This window comes from Ipomoea triloba, chromosome 1 (assembly GCF_003576645.1).
Source record: "Ipomoea triloba cultivar NCNSP0323 chromosome 1, ASM357664v1".
NCBI lineage: Eukaryota > Viridiplantae > Streptophyta > Magnoliopsida > Solanales > Convolvulaceae > Ipomoea > Ipomoea triloba.
Window position 1 is genome coordinate 21,255,578 of NC_044916.1, and position 21,506 is coordinate 21,277,083.

At 38.3% G+C, this 21,506-nt stretch overlaps 1 protein-coding gene and 1 non-coding gene across 2 annotated transcripts; both read right to left on the minus strand.

Moving 5' to 3' along the window:
- Nucleotides 1–14,060: 14,060 nt before the first annotated feature.
- TRNAK-CUU lies at nucleotides 14,061–14,133 on the minus strand. Its single transcript has one exon. It is a non-coding gene; the product is annotated as a tRNA-Lys (tRNA).
- A 2,862-nt stretch (nucleotides 14,134–16,995) lies between these two features.
- LOC116032083 (thermospermine synthase ACAULIS5-like) lies at nucleotides 16,996–20,921 on the minus strand. The gene is made up of 10 exons (XM_031274488.1): nucleotides 20,722–20,921; nucleotides 19,217–19,283; nucleotides 18,984–19,078; nucleotides 18,747–18,849; nucleotides 18,512–18,600; nucleotides 18,185–18,341; nucleotides 17,990–18,065; nucleotides 17,786–17,844; nucleotides 17,514–17,650; nucleotides 16,996–17,423 (listed from the first exon to the last, which is right to left on the minus strand). The coding sequence occupies exons 1-10, from the start codon at nucleotides 20,844–20,846 to the stop codon at nucleotides 17,336–17,338; spliced, it is 996 nt and encodes a 331-aa protein (XP_031130348.1). The 5' UTR covers nucleotides 20,847–20,921; the 3' UTR covers nucleotides 16,996–17,335.
- Nucleotides 20,922–21,506: the final 585 nt, after the last annotated feature.

Below are 21,506 nucleotides of genomic sequence, written 5' to 3' on the forward strand. Positions count from 1 at the left end.
TCAGAGGTCTCGGATTCACCTCTCGAAGCTACCTGGTCTTCTAGAGCAGATTCACTCACTTGGGACAAGGGGATTGCTGTAGTTGGAGTAGGAGTGTCAGCATCATCTCGAGCAACCCCAGAGGTCTCTCCTGGACCTCTCGTGTGTTCTACACTTTGTCCCAAGGATATTGCTGTGGCAAGCCTGATATCCTCTCGAAATTGAGCATCTAGTTCAGGATCTTCTTCAGGCTCGGCTTCATCTTCTTGTGCATCAACAGCTATGCCCTTTCCTTTGTCAGATCGACCAAGATTACTCCTGATTACTTGCATCTCATGGGCACGGTTTTGAAGCTCGTCGGCTGGGATTTCAGTGAGATCTAACCAGTTTAGTGCAAATCGTTCCTCAGCCTCCATCTCTGCTGCTCTTGAGATCAATTGATCAAAGGGACCTGTTCTCCAGTTGATCCAGCGAAGTACTCTGGAGAAGTCGTCCAAACTCGATACATTCTCAACACTTTGATTCAATCGAGATGTGATTTCAGCATTCAGCTCATCAGAGTCAGCAGGTAGGATTTCTGTTGCTGATGCACACTCCACAGCTTGTTCAGTTATCTCTCGAACAACCGAGAGATCATGTGTCAACCCATCATTCAGAAAAGCTTGCACTGGGTTCCTGACCACAGTGCCCTGACCATCAGCAGCCACCACACAGTCTAGATCTTCAGCTGCTGGAATATCTACCTCTCGAACCACCTGTCGTGGTTCCTCAACAATACCCTGTACTGGATCACTGATCCCAGTACCTTCAACTTCTCGAGCCTCCTCTTGAGGCAAACCAACAGATTCATCAACATCCTCAGCACCATCAACAGCAAGTATATCAACACTTAAAGTTCCTGACAGGGACTTGGTAGGGGGCACTCTCTCAACCTCGGTGGCCAGTGTAGCCTGAGGTTCCCCCTGGGCTTGTGCCCTGTCCTCAAATGGTACTTGTATAACGGACGGTGTCACCTCTCGAACCTGGGTGACAGCAGCAGTCTTGGTCCTCTTGGCCTTCCTTTTCAATTCAACCCTCTTGACTGGGGTGTCCAAAAGCTCGTCATCAGAGCGCTTCTCCTTAGCTGGGGCTTTCCTTTTGCCCCTTCCCTTAGGCTTTGAGGGTGAAGATGCATCCTTAGCACCTTTTGCCTTAGCTTGAGGTTTCGTTCTACCCATATAGGTATTCCGATGAACCTCTCGCCCTTCCCTCAGTTCGAAGCCCTTCAGTCTCAATAGAAATTGAACAACAAAGCCAAAACCAACCTTTTTGTAGATTGTCAGGTCGGAGTTGGAAACTGAGCTCTGCACTTGGTGTTTGAGGCAGTCGAAGATGATGTGAGCCCAGTCCAACTTGTTGTTGTTCCAGATGGCGTGGAGGATTTTCAGAGTGTCCAAATTGACTTCGTCTGTTCCGGACACCTTGCCGAGGATGAATTTTATGATGAGCTCGGCGGCTAGGGCAAACCTCTCCTTCAAATGAAATCTGCGGAGGGCAGAGGATGCTCTGGGTGGTGCAGTCTCCAATCGGATTTTGTCCCAAAACTCCTACTTATCCATGTTGTAGTCCGATAGGTGCTTGACTGCCTCCTCCGACGTAGCAAAGTCGAATGCTGCTCGTAAATCACCCACAGAGATTGTTATGTCTATTTCGTTGAAGCGGCTTTCAATCTTGCCCTTCGTGACCTTGGCATGAGCGAACCATTCTGTGTAGTCGAGGTCATGAATGGTTCGGTAGTCATGCGTCATGTACCGCATTAGTCCTGCCTTCTCAAATTTCTTCAAGACTCTCTCCGCCATTGTTGGATTTGGCGAGTGGGTGATGAAGCCATCTTTGTCAAGGATGCTTCCCGCCTTGACTTGTTTAATCTGAGAGCGTATGTGGTCTAGCTCTCTCTGGTATGCACTGGAGGATGAAGATGAAGATGAAGAAGATGATGATTCAGACGCCATTGAAGAAAGTTTGTGTGTTTTGGAGGGAATGTGTATAGTGTCTAAGGATTTGGGGATTTTGGGTATATGGTTTTGAGTTTGAATCCGGGTAAAGAAGAAGGATTTTGCTTTTATATTAGGCGGATTCGGGTTGGATATATGGGTAGGGTTGAGAGTTTGACCCGTGGAAGGATCCCGGTTGATTTAAAAGATGTGAGAAGTCAGAAATACCCCTGATAACGGTCAGCTTATAAGATATTTTGGTAAGGGTATTTCGGTAAAGTATAGAACGGTTTAAGCTTTGAGACAGTGGAGTATTGATATTTTAAAATAAGCATGCTCCCACTAATCAAGATAATGCCCTTAAGTGCGAAAAACCGTCAGTAACCGATGACCACGTGGCTAGCATTTATGTCCAAAGATAGCCGTTCCACCTCATATATCCGTTGAGCTTATCAAATTCACCTTTCGAAGGTGAATGATCTTCCTCATGAGTTTAAGGATCTTCCCCCTGAGTGATTGATCCCTAAACCTCCTTATTCTTCCGTCTTGATCTGGTTAAGGATCTTCCCCCTGAGTGATTGATCCCTAACCCTCCTTATTCCTCCATCTTGATCTGGTTAGGGATCTTCCCTTTGATCCCTAACCCTCACATGCGAAACAGTTCATGGCACTAAATGCAAGAAGATAAGATTTGACCATTCAACCCAACTCTATCATTCCCAATTCTAACCTTAGTTGAGAGAATCTATTTTCACATAACGCTTTTGTGAAAATATCTGCTAGTTGCTCCTCCGTTGCAACATATTCCAAAGTGATGTCCTTTTTCTCAACGTGGTCTCGGATGAAGTGATACTTAATATCAATATGCTTTGTTCTGGAGTGTAACACTGGGTTGTGGGTGATGGCAATAGCACTTGTATTGTCACACATAATTTTAACCTCCTTACACTCAACACCATAATCCATTAGCTGTTGCTTCATCCATAAGATCTGAGCACAACAACTTCCAGCTGCTACAGATTCTGCCTCAGCAGTGCTTGTAGCTATCGAATGTTGTTTCTTGCTAAACCATGAGACAAGTCTTCCACCTAGAAACTGACATGTCCCTGATGTGCTCTTTCGATCTATCTTACAACCGGCAAAGTCCGCATCTGAATAACCCATAAGTTCGAAAGATCCACCTTTCGAATACCAGAGCCCAACACTCTGCGTACCCTTTAGATATCTAAGAATCTTTTTGGATGCATTTAGGTGACTTTCCTTAGGACTTGCCTGAAATCTAGCACATACACCTACTGCAAAGGATATATCTGGTCTACTTGCAGTTAAATAAAGAAGAGATCCGATGATACCTCGATAAGTGGTTTGATCGACCTCTCGACCTTCGCTGTCGACATCGATACGTAGAGAGGTTCCCATAGGTACTTTGACTGAGGATTTCCCTTCTATGTTGTATTTCCTGAGCAGATCCTTGGTGTATTTCTCCTGGTTGATGAAGATACCTTCCTTAAGCTGTCTCACTTGTAGTCCAAGGAAGTAGTTGAGCTCTCCCATCATGCTCATCTCGAACTTTCCTTTCATCAAACTGGAGAACTTCTCGCACAAGTCTGGATTGGTGCTACCAAAAATGATATCGTCCACATAGATTTGCACCAATAAGATGTGATCCCCATCCTTAATCCTAAACAATGTTTTGTCCACTAGGCCTTTGGTGAACCCACACTGAAGTAGAAAAGAGGATAAGGTATCGTACCAAGCTCTTGGAGCTTGTTTTAAGCCGTAGAGTGCCTTCTTCAACTTGTATACTTTGTCAGCTCCTACGTCCTTCAAGAAACCCGGAGGTTGTTCAACGTACACCTCTTCTTCGAGAAGTCCGTTCAGAAAAGCGCTCTTGACATCCATTTGATATACCTTAAAGTCTTTGAAGGCGGCATATGCGAGAAAGATGCGTATGGCTTCGAGACGTGCCACTGGAGCGAAGGTTTCATCAAAATCTATTCCTTCCTCCTGACAGTAGCCTTTGGCAACAAGTCTGGCCTTGTTTCTAACAATAATTCCATCCTCATTCATCTTGTTTCTGAAAACCCACTGTGTACCAATGACATTCTGATGATGAGGTCTCGGAACTAGTTCCCAAACATCGTTCCGTTCAAACTGATGAAGTTCCTCTTGCATGGCTTGCACCCAATCTGGATCACATAGAGCCTCTTCGATCGCCTTAGGCTCTATTTGAGATAGAAAGCAAGCAAACATGCTTTCTCTGTATGCTGATCTGGTTCGAACTCTGTCACGTACATCTCCGATCACTTGATCAGCAGGGTGACTTCTCAGCCATCTTAGGTCGGGTTGCGGCTCCTCAGTTGATACTTCCATTGAAGGGTGAGAGATGGGTTGAACATCTATGATCTGGTTTTGATCAACTGAGTCAGGCGCTTTCTTCTTGGTAGACTCTTCATCATCTGATTCTGACTGGAGTTCTGCTACGTCTCGAACTATCGACTGCTTGTCTTCGAGAGGTAAGTTTGATCTCTCGATAGACTCTGGCTGATCTTCCTCAGCAGCTTCCGTTGTCTTTGATGGTTGATCTGTTGATGCCCTTTCATCAAAGATAACATGTATGGACTCTTCAACCACCAAACTCCGCGTGTGGAAGACTCTGAGTGCTTTGCTTGTCGATGAGTATCCCAGAAATACTCCATCATCTGCCTTTTCTTCAAAAGTTCTTCGTTGAGTCTTCCCATTGTTGTGAATATAGCATTTGCACCCGAATGAGTGGAAGTGGCTTACATTCGGTTTTCTTCCATTCCACAACTCATATGGAGTCTTTCCAACTCCTTTTACTATCAAGGACCGATTTTGGGTGTAGCACGCTGTGTTGATTGCTTCTGCCCAAAATCCTTGTGATATGTTGGCTTGCGAGAGCATGGTCCTTGCGGCTTCTTTGAGAGTTCTGTTCCTTCTTTCAGCAACCCCGTTTTGTTGAGGTGTTCGAGCAGCTGATAGTTGATGATGAATTCCGTTCTCGTTGCAGTAGCTCTCGATTACTTGATTAACGAACTCTCCACCTTGATCTGACCGGATCTTTAGTATCGAGACTTCCTTTTCAACTTGAACTTGTTTCAAGAGATTTGGTAGGGCAATTTTTGTCTCGCTTTTCTTGGTTAAGAACACGGTCCAAGTGAATCTTGTGTAGTCATCCACTACCACAAGAGTGTACTTCTTTCCCTTTATGCTGGGGGGATCCACTGGGCCAAATAAGTCCATGTGAAGAAGACTTAATGGTCTAGTGGATGATGTCTCGGCTTTGCTCTTGAAGGAGGATTTGATCTGTTTGCAACGTTGACATGCCTCACAAATTTTATCCTTTCGAAACGTCACTTTGGGCAGTCCTTCCACTAAGTTCCTCTTAGTAAGCTTGTTGATAGTCTTGAAGTTCAGATGACTAAGCTTACTATGCCAATCCCAGCATAAATCTTCCTTGCTCCTTGCTAGCATACATAGGGATGGTTTTGCAGGCCTCCAATCCACTATGTACATGTTTCCTGTCCTTGCTGCTTCCAAGACGACTTCGAGAGATTCCTCGTTCATAATCTGACATTTGCTTTTGGTGAAGACAACTTTGTGGCCCTTGTCACAGAACTGGCTTGTACTAAGGAGATTGAACTTGAGCCCCTCAACGTAGGACACTCCTTTAATAACCAGCTCATTCTTTTGGATTTCACCAACAGCTCTTGTGCGCCCCTTCTTCTCGTTGTCGCCAAATGTCACCAAGGGACCTTCGATAGGTTGGATGTTCTCAAGCAGTGTTAGATTTCCAGTCATATGTCTCGAACATCCACTGGCAATGAACCACACGTCCCTGGTGTCCTGCAAGGAAATCAAGCAAGTTTAGGTACCCAAACTTTGGGTCCTGGTGGGTTAGTGAGTTTAGGCATCCATTTATACCTTGTGCCCATTATTCCGGGCCTAGGCGCAATGTAGCCATTGTACGTTTGATAATTACCGGGCCTAGGCGCAATGTAGCCATTGTACGTTTGATAATTATAAGGAATGCTAGCAAAGGTTTTAGGCCTCTTTGGTGCATAAATCAACTTAGGTACAGACTTTTCGACCGGCTTATGCACCATGCCTTTCATACGCTGTTTGGTCATGTGAAATTGCTGAAAGTGAGGTTTCTTCCAGAACTTGTGATTTGATGACCAATTCTCACTAGATGGATAGAGTCTTCCTTTCTCCATCCGTGAGTTCCTAACTATGTGGATCTGAGACCTTCCATATTTGCCTTGAGGTGCATTATATGGAGTGTAGCTCTTTTTGTACTTGGAATGGCCTTGCGAGAGATAGCAAGGTGATCTCTCGATATTGTTTACCCGGCCATTCTTCGTAGCTTTCCTATACTTTCCATTGCTGGTGTATAGGGACGGTTTATGAATAGCTACTCTGGTCTTTTCTGTTGGTCCTTTATGACCTTTATTTGGTTTGGGTTGAGATCCTCCATTTCTTGAAGTTCCCAAACCATTGGTCTGTTTATCTCTCGAGAGATGGTCTTGATGGAACCCTAGACCGGTTCTTTCACTTGTAGGTCTGTGATCAACCACCATTTTCTCCATAGCTTTGGAGGAATTAGTGTATGATGCTATGACCTTTCGAAGATTAAGCTCTCTCGTCTCTCGATCTTTGCACTCTTCAGATAGTAGGATTACTTTGGCTTCTAACTCACTTACTTTGAGAGTCAGCTCCAAATTCTCTTTCGAGACGTTCTTAAGCATATCTCTTTCAGCAGTTAGCTTGCTGTTTTCATCCATCACTCTAGCATGAGTGCTATTGGCGATGTTAAGGTTCCTTCTGAGCGATTCCAACATCTCGAAGGGGTCCTCATCGCTTTTAAATGAAGAACAACGAGAGGTAGAAGTAGAGCAGCGAGATGTAGGAGTAGAGGTTACCTCGTTGTCAATGGCCATTAGGCATTGATTCTCCTCTTCCTCGGTGTATAAGCAGATGAGCCCCCTCTCATCCTCTGAGCTGCTGCTGCTTTCGCTGGAGCTCGACGTCTCGGACTCCTCGATTGTCCTCTCGAATTCTTCAGCAACAAGCGCCTTCCTGCGCTGATACGTCTTTGATGATCCTTTGAAGCCACCTTGTGTTGGCTTCTCCCTGGATTCCTCTATTCTCTTGGAATCCTTGCCTTCTTGGCCCTGATGCTTGCTTACTAGTGGGTAAGGGCATTCGGCCTTGAAATGTCCCGGTCTTCTACAGTTGTAGCATAGACCCTGATTTTCCTCCTCCGTCCTTCTGGATGGATATCTCTCATTTTTCCTTCTTGAGGAGGAAGGTGAACTTTTGTTGCTCTCCTGGTTCATCTTCATGTATTTCCTGAACTTTCTCACAAAGAGAGCAAACTGTTCGTCAGACATAACATTCATAGGATTAGAGTCTACCTGGAAGATGTGGATGGTTGCTCAGCAACCAGTGCTACGTTTCGTCGATCCACAATGTCCTCATCTCTTGGGAACATCTCGAACTCGAAGGCTTTGAGATCCCGGAAGAGTTTGTCTGTTGTGGTTTCCTTCAGATCTCGGTGATCTCTCATCGTGATCACCTTTACTTCCCACTCCTTAGTGAGGCCACGTAAGACCTTCAGGTTCAGCTCCTTTTGTGGGATCTCCTTTTCAAGGTCACTGATCTCGGTTGTGAGCTTCATGAACCGAGACTCCATGCTGTCGATGCTCTCTCCTGGCTTCATCTTGAAGTCTTCGAACTTCTTCATGGCCACGGTGAGCTTGTTTTCCTTTTCCTGTTCGTCACCTTCACCAATTAACATCAAAGTATCCCATACCTCTTCTGCCGTTTTGCACTTCCTCACTTTTGGGAAGATGGTTTCGTCTATAGCTCTGAAGAGAATATCCTTGGCAATATTGTCCAGGTTGTTTCTCTTCCTATCATCACTGGTCCATTCTTCCCTAGGTTTTGGGATGTACTTTGGTGTTTCTTGGGTTTGAACTGCAGCAGTATTAACCATTAGGATCTTGACTGGTCCAGAAGTTATAACCTCGGCCATCTCATCATGGAGGGCTGATAAGTACGCAAGCATGCGTGTTTTCCAGTCGTCAAACCTGCTAAGATCAAAAAGAAGATGTCTCGACAACATGCTGTCCATATTGAAAAATTATCTCGTGCTTTGAAAATATTTAAAAAGATTTTTCAAAGAAGGATCTCTAGGCAATATAAACAAAGGTTTATATCGATCAGAGAACTTGCTCTGATACCAATTGTTGGTCCCAAGGGGATGGGGTACAAGTCTATAGGGGGGGGGGTGAATAGACTTGTATAAGATTTTGCAAATCTTTTCGACCTCTCGTGTGTATTGAACTTAGGATGTTTAGGTTCGATACCTCACGAGGTGAAGACAAAGTTTTATGCGCAGCGGAAATGTTATCCCCTTTTAGTTAGCACGAGTTTGGGTTAGTTCGAGAGGTGTGATTATATGCAGTGCAATCGAGAAGTTAGCGAGAGATAAAAACAGAAAGTAAATGCAAGAGAGATTTTTAAGTGGTTCGGCCAACCCGCCTACTTCCACTCTTCTTCCAGAAACTCCCTGGAAGGATTGCACTAAAAACTTCCCTTTCTAGTACAATAACGAGCGCTTGAGCTTTGATCACCAAGCCCGCCTCAAGCCTCAGGTTTTTCTCCCCGCTTCCAGTTACTCCACCTCTCGAGCACTTGACCTTTGATCACCAAGCCCGCGTCAAGCCTCAGGTTTCTTTCGCTCGGACAGCAGCCAGGTTACTCCGCCTCTCCTCAGGTTTTTCTCCCCGCTTCCAGTTACTCCACCTCTCGAGCACTTGACCTTTGATCACCAAGCCCGCGTCAAGCCTCAGGTTTCTTTCGCTCGGACAGCAGCCAGGTTACTCCGCCTCTCCTCAGGTTTTTCTCCCCGCTTCCAGTTACTCCACCTCTCGAGCACTTGACCTTTGATCACCAAGCCCGCGTCAAGCCTCAGGTTTCTTTCGCTCGGACAGCAGCCAGGTTACTCCGCCTCTCCTCAGGTTTTTCTCCCCGCTTCCAGTTACTCCACCTCTCGAGCACTTGACCTTTGATCACCAAGCCCGCGTCAAGCCTCAGGTTTCTTTCGCTCGGACAGCAGCCAGGTTACTCCGCCTCTCCTCAGGTTTTTCTCCCCGCTTCCAGTTACTCCACCTCTCGAGCACTTGACCTTTGATCACCAAGCCCGCGTCAAGCCTCAGGTTTCTTTCGCTCGGACAGCAGCCAGGTTACTCCGCCTCTCCTCAGGTTTTTCTCCCCGCTTCCAGTTACTCCACCTCTCGAGCACTTGACCTTTGATCACCAAGCCCGCGTCAAGCCTCAGGTTTCTTTCGCTCGGACAGCAGCCAGGATACTCCACCTCCCTTGCTTAATCCAAAGCAAGACGTTGTTGATAGTCACAGTTGAATGTAACAATCTCCAATCTGACCACAAGCTATCGTTGAATCAACTTTGATGTAGAGCAGCTTTGGTCACCTTCTGGATGTATGACAGTTTAGCTTTGTAACTCTCTTCGAACACTAAGATGTGTTCTCTCGCTGTATTGAATATCAGGATGATATTCCAAGTTAAGCACTTTGCACTGGAACGTTTTTATCAGACACCTCTTGTTAACCTCTTGACCTCTTTCACAACCCCCGTTTCTTCTGTGTCTTTACGTCCTTATATATGAGAGTAGAAGAATAGTTCCGTTGGAGGGAAAACTATTCCGTTTGAAATTGGTCTCCCACGCCGAACATGGGTCTTTGCACAATTTCAGCATTTTTCATGGAGTAGTGGTCTTGTAACTTGAGCCTTTTGTTTTGTAGTGAATATTCCATATTCCACTTTCTTGAGTTCATGCTTCACTTGCTTCTTTTGGATAAAGTTACTCTTTTTATGTTCCCATCATTCCTTGTTTGGGGAATCTGACCACTTCAGGATTGGTGCACTTCTTGACCGTTTGTGGTGGAGGTCTGACGTGTCATCCACTTCCGTCCATTTTGAAACCTCCCGCTCAGCACCTCTTCAATATTTTATCTCCATGATATTCTTCTTCTCCAAACTTAGAGTATTTTATCTGCACATGTTGACTAACATTCAGCCTCTTGGAGAAGTGCCGGTTTATCGAGACCATAAAAGATGTCTCGACCACTTGATGTTTCAATCCCATGTATCGAGAGGTCTATCTCTCGAATATTCTTTACGTCTCGAACTCGATAGGTATATCGAGAGGTCCTTACCTCTCGAACTTGGCTTGTGTCTCGAGACTTAGTTGATGTCTCGTAGACCCTTATTCCTCCAGAGTTGTCTCGTGCCTGCTTCTGATCTATCTGTTTGCTTACAACACGAAAACTTCTAAGTTGTTCAAACAAGTTTACCTTAAGCTTAAATATTTCCCAAGTTGAGCTCAAATTACCCGGTTGTATTTTCGCTCTTAGTTTACTTATCGAACTTACATTGTTTTGCCTATGTATCGAGACTTGGGGATTCTTACTTAACAGTTGGTATCATCAAAACCTATTACATGATGTTCCTAACACTAAGATGTTCAAACAAATTTCCCTCAAGCTTAAATATTTTCCGAGTTGAGCTCAAAGTTACCCGGTTGTATTTTCGCTCTTGGTTTACTTGTCGAACTTACAGCGTTTTGCCTATGTATCGAGACTTGGGGATTTCTACTTATCAGTTGGTATCATCAAAACCTATTACATGATGTTCCTAACAGAAACATGCTCACATATGACATCCTCTTACCTTGATTGTGCAGCTTGATGAAGAGGAGTTTGCATATTACTAAATTGTTGCATCATCTCAACAATTCGTGCTTCTAATCGTGCTTCAACAACAGCAACAGCAGAGTCAACCATTCGCTTAACTTCTTCTCTAGGCGTCTGAGGAGGACGTTTTGCATGACCAAATACACCTTTTATGCCATTCCTCTTCCCATGCCTCTAACACGGGCAGGATGCTCATCAGTACCTAGCACAACAGATAATATATCTTGTTTTCCTGACGCAACGAATTCTCATTGAGAAGCTTGCATCTCGAGAGAATCCTAGCATTTATAAATAATATTTAATAATAATTACTATTATATTTGGTCAATTTTGTTCAACATACCTATTAACATAGAAAATAAAATTATAACTTACTATTTTTCCTATGACCACTCTAGTCGCTTCACTGTGAAAATTTTCAGACTTATCCATTCTTGCTCTCTTCCACTTTTCGTGTCTACGTGGAGGAGATGGAGGACTAATTGTATGTGATGGATCTGAATCTGCAATTTCTTGTTGTTCTTTCATCTTCTCATCCATCATAGTCTTTTCCAATCTTTGATAATAACCTCCTCGAGATAAATTATGTGGATAAATATTCTTAGCTTGTATTTCTTGATGTTTTTTTTATTTTTGCCAACATAATTGCCAAAAGAAAGCATTAAGTAGTAATACATAATTGCCAAGGACCTTGTGTTCCAGTGGCATCAAACCCTTCCCTTTATACGGGAGGTGGTGGGTTCGAGCCTTAGTGGAGTCAATACTGACTCTTGTGCTTCAATAGGTTGGAAAAGTAGTTACTAACTAATAGAGTTAGTAGTAATAGAGTTAGTAGTATTCAAAGTAGATTAATGATACCTCATATTTCAAACTCCACTGGATCAAAGAATGTAGGAATGTATATTCATCAATTCTTATGTGACAAATTGCCGTATATATACTTGTTAACCAATTTTGTGTATATTCATCACATGGATTCTTATGTGACAAATTGCCATATATATACTTGCTAACTAATTTTGTTTTAAAATGTTTCCACCGTTGACCCGCATATTGTATCCAATGCTTCTTCATATCATCTGTGTTGGGAATATCGTAAGTACTCTACAAGAAAAAAAATTATTTATTAGTATCCAATGCAATTATATTAATTTATTTTGTAAATAAAAATCTAAATCTCAAAAAAGGTTACCAGAATTTCTTTCCAAGCATTCTCCTTAGTATCTTTTGGGACATTAACCCATGACTTTGTTGTGATCAGAACGTTAATACGTGCCACTAATGCTGCATAACTTGAAAGTTCCGCTCCGGTTGACCCAACAGGATGCACTCCATCAAATTGAACTGGCTTCTTTTCTTAAAATATTACGCCCTAGAAAGACTTTTTTCAAATGAAATATAACAAGTCTGGAGGCTACGGAATGAATTCTGACGCAAAAATATGTAAGGAAAACCACTGCAAAGGGTAAAGGAGATGATTAAAGCATGAAAAGATCAAAATACCCCTGTTTTGGATGGTCATTCAACGAAAATTTTAACAATGGACTAAAAGTGGCATCGACTAAATAAGATTGGCCGCAATGTGGCAAAAATTAATGAAGTGGACTAAAATTGGTAATGCCCCAATAACATTAGGACCAAAAATGAAAATGACTCTTAATTATTAATATTATTGTCTAATAATTAATTATTGTAATTCTCTTCACCTTTTTCAGTGTAATTATTATGGTAATCTAAATACATATATATTTTTATATTTAAGATATAATATTATTGGCATAAAATAAATTATACTTACTTTAATATATAATTAATTTTTAATTTAATTTCCTAATATTTATTAATGGTAATTATTCTGGTAATTTTTCAATTCTTTCATGTAATTATTATGGTAATTATTATGGTAATATATTTAAAAATTTTCGCAATTTCATTAATTATTATGTTCATTTATGGTAATATATTTTAATATTAGAAGACAAAAATATTATAATTAGTATAATTAATGACATTATTATGGTAATTGCCAAAATATTTGGTAATTATAATTAATATAATATTTCTTCCGTGACAATATTTTTGACAATTTTATTAAATTATAATTAATAAAATATGAAATATAATTAAGGAAATGAAATTATAAAATTAACAAGTGTTTCTTCAAAAAAAATAAAATTAACAAGTGTTCATAAATATTTAGAAATTTTTTTAAATACATACATATGCACTATATTAATCATACAAAATTTAAATGTTAATTTTTTAATTTCTAAATGTAAAATTTTAATTATAAATCTATCAATATAATAATTAATAGAATTATATTATAGAATTTTCCTATATACAGATTAGTAAATATTATGTGTATATATAATGTATTATACAATCATATAAGTAAATGCGTCCGATTATAGTTTAAACTTACTCATACAAAATTTAAAATTTAAATTTTTATTGATTTCTGAGTATAATAATTTTAGTTATTATTCATATTTTTAAAATTATAATATATATAAATACAATTAGGAATAAATTAACTTAATTATGTGAATTTTTTCTATAAAATTAGAGATTATATTAACCAATTTAAAATTTTGTATGTTATAAAAATAGATACTTGACCAAATATATCAAAGTCCAACTATATTATATTGTATATTTTAACATCTTTTTATTTTGCCAAAGGCCTTGTGCTCAAGTAGCATGAAGTGATTCTCCCAAGTGGGAGGTCATGGGTTCGAGGCTTAGTGGGGGCAGTGTTGACTTTGTTGGGCTTCAGTAGGTTGAGAAAGTATATGGACAGATATTACATGTAACAGGGTCAATAGTATTCAAAAAAAGAAACATCTTTTTATTTTTTTTCTATTCTTTAAATTTAAATTTATAATAACAAAAAATTTTCTGTGCAACGCACGGTAAAACACTAGTATAGTTAATATAAGAAACATTACATTCATGTACAATGAGAATTTTCGGTTGTCATTTTTTAATTTACCTTTAATATTAAATTTTATTAATTTATACAAGAAACTATTAATTTTTATTAATATCTAAGACTTATTTTAGTATATTGAATGTTAATTTTTAGTAAATTAAAAATTCATTTTTAACACATTAAATGTTTATTTTTTAAAATCTAACTTTAAATATATTAAAAATGAACATTTATCAATAATTACAATATAATTTGCCCATAAAACCCAATTTCATCTTAATGGGCTCAAGGAAAATATTATTTCTTGCCTCATACAATGAACGAAGCGTCATTAGTTGTGCTATTTGCACGAAGGTGAGAGAAATAAAGTCACGCCCACCGTGGGGCTCGAACCCACGACCACAAGGTTAAGAGCCTTGCGCTCTACCAACTGAGCTAGACGGGCTTGTTATTCAAAATTTAACTGTTTTCAATATCACCTTTACAGTAATTAGATTAGTTATTAAGTAAATATTATCGTTAATTTTGTTTATCCAAAGTTATCGTTAATTTAAAGATTGACGTTCAGATTTTTTTTTCGTACAATAAAGCGATCTTAATGCGTGGAAGTTTTTTTTTTTAATCATTTTTTTTCTAATTCTCAATCACCCTAACTACAAATCTGCAATCACACATTTATTTTCTTCAAACTCTATCATAAAACCTCGACATCCATAACAATGGATCAACAATATATATATACAGGGAGTTTCTCTAGTATATTGATTCGATACCATATCAAATGCCCAAAATAAAAAAGTACACATTGAATACATGAAGTTTTTCTTGTGCTAATTTGTCACCGTACTGAATGCCAAAAATAGAAAAGCATGCATTAAATACTGACTCTATTCGACCTACATCATTAATATAGGGTAATATTTATTATTTGCTATTAGAGTTTTAGGTTTATACCCCCAAAGCACATGGTTATTAATGTTTGTTTAAACGAAGAGCAACCACATTAAAAGATCTAAAAAAGAGAATTTTACTATTGTATTGAAAGTAAACACTCAACCACATTCAACATCTACATGTAGAGCATGGATTAGTCATTGTGAAGGTTTCCTCTTATGGTGATGATGTATTCATCTGACGATGTTTCTTGAAGAATTAGATCATCGGAAGAATTAGAGGATGTTGTGTTCAATAACCGCAGTATTATGATGGTGTTGTTCAACTAGAGAATGATTAGATGATGGTGTGTTCAAATAGCGAAAGAAGTTACACCTTTTCACTAGCACTACAAAAAATGAGGAAATACCGACGGATTTAGCGACGGACTTCTTCCGTTGCTAATTGAACGACGGACTAGTGACGGATTCGCGACAGATTTACGTTTAAAAAAAATTTGACATTTAGCGACGGATCTACGACGGAATAATTTTGTCGTTAAATACGTAGCTAATATTAGCGGGAACCCGGCGCGCAAAAAATTAAGACAATTTAGCGACGGATTTTTCGCGGTTTTTTAATTAATTTGAATAGCGACGGAAATTATAATATGTCGCTAGTTTTTCAGAGATGATTTATTTTTTACAAAATAGCGACGGATTAGCGACGAAAGAAATAATCCGCCGTTACGTTTCTACTTAGCGACGGATAACTATATAACCTCACAAATTTCCACTGAGGCGAAGAGTGTAGCCTGTTGCTGTTGTGACTTTTTATCTGCGAACAGTTTGCCATGTTTGTTAGGAAGTTCAAGAGGTTCATAAGGAAAAACAATATACAAGGAAGTCCATCTACCCCATCTTCTTCTAGTAGAAGGCATACCAAAAAACCAAACTCCTCAAAGAGTCATGGATCCAAAGAGTTGCCGAGCCTTTGCTACAATTTTTAAAGACCAGGCCATTTCAAAGTAAACTGCCCATACCCTATCATAAGCAAATTAAACACCAAGAGCAGTCAAGGAGTGGAAACAAGGACAACTCAAGAAACACCCCTAGAGAAACTAGTGATAAAACTTTGAGAAACCATTCGAAAGTCTACTCGAAAGGTGATAGAAGGAGGAAAGCCCCAAACGAAGAGTCAACCAAGAAGCAGAATGACGAATCATGCTCCTCTAGTTCTAGTTCCATGAGCGAAAGCTCAGGAGATGAGAAGGGACTGATTTGCCTATTCAGTCAAGAGGAATCAGGTGAAGAATTGTGCTTAATGGCTAAAGATGATGTAAATTCTCAATCCTCATTTGAATGTGATTTTGATTCTAGTTCTTGTAAAGATCCTATGGATTCAATTATTAAACTGATGAAGGACTTCAAATATGTGAAAAACACTCATTTGAAATTCAAGGAGCAAAACTCTCAACTATTAGCTGAACGCGAATCATTCGAAACCGTTATTGATAAAATTCTGAAATGATTGGAAAAGGTCAGTTCAAGACTTTAGTTATCCAACTTAGAGAAGAGTGTAAAGCAAGAGAAGTGAGAGAGCAAAAATTGCATGAGGTCTACCTTCACTAATTGATCCAAGATAATGCATGGATCGAATGGCGTGGGTGATCAAATTAAAGACCTATTAGTAACAAAGTCGGACTTGATTTTGATCCTAGCTCTCCATCACATTTTAAACTAACCAGACCAACAAATCCTTCAACTAGTGGGGTTTAAAATCTATCTTTGTGAAAGGTCAAGATATAGTGGCTAAGCCTACAAAAGTAGTTGATAAAGGCAAAGCACCAAAAATGGATATTCAACCAAAAGGTACAACTATTCGAAAGGTTGTGGAATTCTGAATAGTAAGTCTTCAAATGGTAACCTGAAAAGTATCTCGAGTATACTATACATAATATATCAAGCAGGTAGTAGACCGAATAGTTATTTTGGTGACTGGTGAACGATAGTAGCAACTACCCTCATCCATCCATGCAGGGAGGGAGGGACAGATCATATTGAGAGATTGAATCAATCTCTATTCAGAGAATAGACACTGCCAAACATCTCATCTCATATGATCTGCAACAATAAGCTAAGGATGCATGCCTGGAATTTGATGGATCTGGTAATGCATGACTCAAATACCCAATTAATTTACGAATTTTTAATTCGAGAGATATCACTAAGCTATCATATTTCCCACCGTACTGTACTGGATGGTGATTATGTCATGCCTGCCATAAATTGTTTTAGTTCAAACATATATGCATCTTTTCAAATTGTGTATAAAGGAAAGGATTTGCACCCCGCGAGAGAGGATATTTTATATATAGCATAGTGGTACAAATTCACTTCTTTGAGATAAAGATTATTTTGACCCCTCACACGACTCAAATTGAAAGTGGACCCCACTTATATTACCACACAATAGTCACTTAATTAAAATGGCTATTTTTTCCGAGAAAACAGTACAGATTCATAGCCTGGTTGGGCTTCATATTTTTTCTTTTGAAATTAAAGTTAGTTCCTACATACATTATATTGTTTTAGGAAGCTAAGGTAGAGAGGGGGGAGCGAGGGGCACGTTTAAGATGGATGAACAGAATACATAGAGAAACAAAACATAATAGTAATATATATTTTAAAGTTGCCACGCACTCTTGTGTCACTCTGACTTGAGATCTGCGCGCTATAATAATAACAATAATATAATGCAAGTTGTAGGTGTTGTCAAGCTTGGTTGTGTGTGCAGGCAGTACCATATCCATAAATGAACCTTGCGCTTCCTTCTGTATAAACATGAGTCTCATTCTCCAATCTACAAAACAAAACATCATCCATCTGATGATCTTCACAAACAGTATAATATATGAGTTTGTTAATTAAGAAATGATGGAAATTTACGTACGAGATGCGGACTGCTTTGCTTAAGGTTGATGCAGATGAGAAAGTGTTGCCATCAAGATATCTGTTCTCCCCTTTCACTGTCTGCTTCATTCTCCTGTCTAACTCATCCACACTCGCTTCAAATGGGCTGTCTGACGCCTGTATGTCATTCATTATTTTACTTGATCACAATCTTTTAAGCAATTCTCAAGTAATAGTGAATTATATTAATTAGTTTCTGAAAAATTAATTATTTATTTATGATAGTAAGTATGTAGTGGGCGGGGTACGTACCATGACCCATCCCCATGTGTCAGCATAGGAAGGTATGTGAGCAGAATAAGGCACAACATCTGCATGCATCACAAAAAATAATATACATTCATCTAATTTTATTTTAATTTGTACAACAAACAAGGCATGCATGCAACTTAGAAATGAAAAATTAATTTACTTAATTGGTGGTTCTTTAATTATTCAATATGAAAATGGACTTACATTTGAAAACTTGTTTGAGAGTGTTGTAGATGCAAGAGAAAACCTCAGTGTGGCTAAAAATCCCAGCTGGTCCCGCCTGCATGCATGCAGTATATATATATATATCTCAGTCAAGACTGATAGACAAGGAATAACAATTTAATGTTACGTAGTAGTTTATGAGACACACTGTACTGAGTAGTGCTAATTAATTACCTGAGTGACAAAGATGCCACCTTGATTGAGCTTTGGTCTGACAGTGGTTTGATAAAAGGATTGGGTGTAAAGTTGGTAGCAAGGCCCACCTTCAATGGGGTCTGCCAAGTCCCCAATGATCACATCATAACCCTCTTCTCTGCTTTCAAGCTCAGCCCTGATATGATATGATGTTGTTATCAACATCCAATTAGACCCAAAATGTAATGTAATGTAATCAAATTCGATCTTCTAAGTAAATATAAATATATAATAATAATAATAATAATAATAATAATAATAATAGATTAAAGCAATATGATATGATGGAATTGAATTGAATCTTACCTGGCATCATTAATGACAAGATGAAGTCTTGGATCAGAAAACGCTTCCCTGTTAACCACCAAATATGATTTGCAGAAGTCCACCACCTCCTGCATGCATGCATATCATCATAATTCATATATATAATGAATTGAAAAGATCATCTCATCTATCATATCAGATCGATAATAATAAAATAAAATGGATTGATATGATTATATTGGAAGATCATATCATATCAGAGGAAGTAACTAACCTGATCAATGTCACACATGACAACCTTGTTAATTGTGTTGTGCCTCAGTAACTCTCTGGCAGTAGAACCTTCACCACCTCCCATGATGAACACACTTTTCGGACTATATATATTTATATTTAACAAAATCAATGCATAAATAAAACCAAAAATGATATGATGTTAAAATTTCAACCAAATTATTATATTCTGAATTGAATTAATAATAATAATAATAATAATAATAATAATATATACTTGGGATGATGAAGCAATGGTGGATGAACAAGGCACTCATGGTAGATAAATTCATCAATTTCAGCACTCTGCAGCTTTCCATCAATCACCAGTGCCTGTTTAATTAGGTACGTAGCTAGCAGGGTTAGTTGTGAGATCAGATCAGATTTCCAAATATTATATTATTGGAAATTAATAATTATATTATATTTATGATGAGTATGTATATATGTAGAAACTAATAATTAACTAACCTTTCCAAAGGGCTTTGTGTCCAGAAGCTGAATGTCCTGATACTGACTAGCTCCTGTGTGCAGTATGCTGTATGCCAAAAACAAGTATATTATTATATTATTGTTTTCAAAAATAAAGCATTTAATTGGTAATGATATATATATATATATATATATATATATATATATATATATATATATATATATATATATATATCCTTCACATGCATGCAATGCATGTTTAATTTTAGATGGGGTTTAATTAATTTGTTTAAAGTATATAGAGAGAGTGTGTGTCAGTGTGTGTTGTTGTACATGTTTAATACATCTGTCCATCAAAGTATAAACTGTACAACAACACACACTGACACACACTCTCTCTATATACTTTAAACAAATTAATTAAACCCCATCTAAAATTAAACATGCATTGCATGCATGTGAAGGATATATATATATATATATATATATATCCTTCACATGCATGCAATGCATGTTTAATTTTAGATGGGGTTTAATTAATTTGTTTAAAGTATATAGAGAGAGTGTGTGTCAGTGTGTGTTGTTGTACATGTTTAATACATCTGTCCATCAAAGTATAAACTGTACAACAACACACACTGACACACACTCTCTCTATATACTTTAAACAAATTAATTAAACCCCATCTAAAATTAAACATGCATTGCATGCATGTGAAGGATATATATATATATATATATATATATCCTTCACATGCATGCAATGCATGTTTAATTTTAGATGGGGTTTAATTAATTTGTTTAAAGTATATAGAGAGAGTGTGTGTCAGTGTGTGTTGTTGTACATGTTTAATACATCTGTCCATCAAAGTATAAACTGTACAACAACACACACTGACACACACTCTCTCTATATACTTTAAACAAATTAATTAAACCCCATCTAAAATTAAACATGCATTGCATGCATGTGAAGGATATATATATATATATATATATATATATATATATATATATATATATATATATATATATATATCCTTCACATGCATGCAATGCATGTTTAATTTTAGATGGGGTTTAATTAATTTGTTTAAAGTATATAGAGAGAGTGTGTGTCAGTGTGTGTTGTTGTACAGTTTATACTTTGATGGACAGATGTATTAAACATGTAGAGAAAATTGAAAAGACTTCCCAACTTCGATCAATTCCAATACACTTTTTCCTAATTAGATCTATCTCTTCTTTTAGAACATAAAACAAAAAGAGAATTCTCTGATCTGTCTTCCTTACTTTTTTTCTTTTTAATACTCCAATCCGTATAATATTTGAATGCATAATGCAATTCAAGAAAAAACATATTTTAATCACTGCATAAATGTATGTTTTCACTACTACAAAATTGCATGAAGATTGGACACAATTCAAGTAGATGAGATGATGATCAACTAATTAATAACATGAATTATTGTAGTAAAATTAAAGGATATATGTGGGGTGGGATGGGATAGGAGAATTGAAGTTAATTAATAATGTTATATTACCTGTTAAGAGCAAAGCACCATCTCAAGTCCGTATCAATCTCCTCTTCATACCAACAGCTCTTTCTTTGCCCATTCCCATTCCTCATTTCACTTCCCCCGGGGAAAGCTGCTGCAACTTCACCCATTTTTCTAATCTTCACTTTAATTTGCACACTAAACTTAATATTCAGTAAGCTAAGTGTGTTGTGCTGTGCTGGGTTGTGTGGACAAAATTAGATAGCTTGGAGGGAGCTATATATAACAACGGGGAAGGCTACTATACGTAGGGTGGGTTACACACTAGCTAGCTACACCCTACAAGCTTAGTACTTTTTTTTTTTTGGAATATTATTATTGACTCTGTTAGAATGTAGTATCTGTTCATAAGGTCTCATTGGGGATCAAATCTGTGACCTCTCATTTGGGAGGGCCACAGTTATGCCGCTTGGCCACATTGCCACAAGACCTTTGGCTGAAAAGAAGCTTATTAGTACTAGTCATCACTATTATTTTAATTTTCATAGAATATACTGTAATAGCTAAGGGATGGGGAAATACATCTTTAGAGCAACCACATTTGTAGTTTTTGAAAGAGTTTTTGCAATAAATAAATACAAAAATTGGGTGTAGGTTTTTAGACTAATTATTTTTTTAATGATCTTTTCTCTTGCAAGTAACACATTTTTGTGCAGCCCACTGAGTAAGAAAAAAGGAATCAGAGGCACACTATCACGCCTAGTTGGCGCGTGCACTATACTCGCCAGCTGGACGCACAAATTGTTTTTTTTTTTTTTTTTTTTTTTTTT

Coding starts and splice junctions, on each gene's coding strand:
- LOC116032083 (XM_031274488.1), bottom strand. CDS start 20,846: ATGGGTGAAGTTGCAGCAGCTTTCCCCGGGGGAAGTGAAATGAGGAAT. Junction 18,342..18,511: donor CTTGTCATTAATGATGCCAG/GTAAGATTCAAT, acceptor ATATCATATCAG/GGCTGAGCTTGAAAGCAGAG. Junction 18,066..18,184: donor GTGGCATCTTTGTCACTCAG/GTAATTAATTAG, acceptor GCATGCATGCAG/GCGGGACCAGCTGGGATTTT.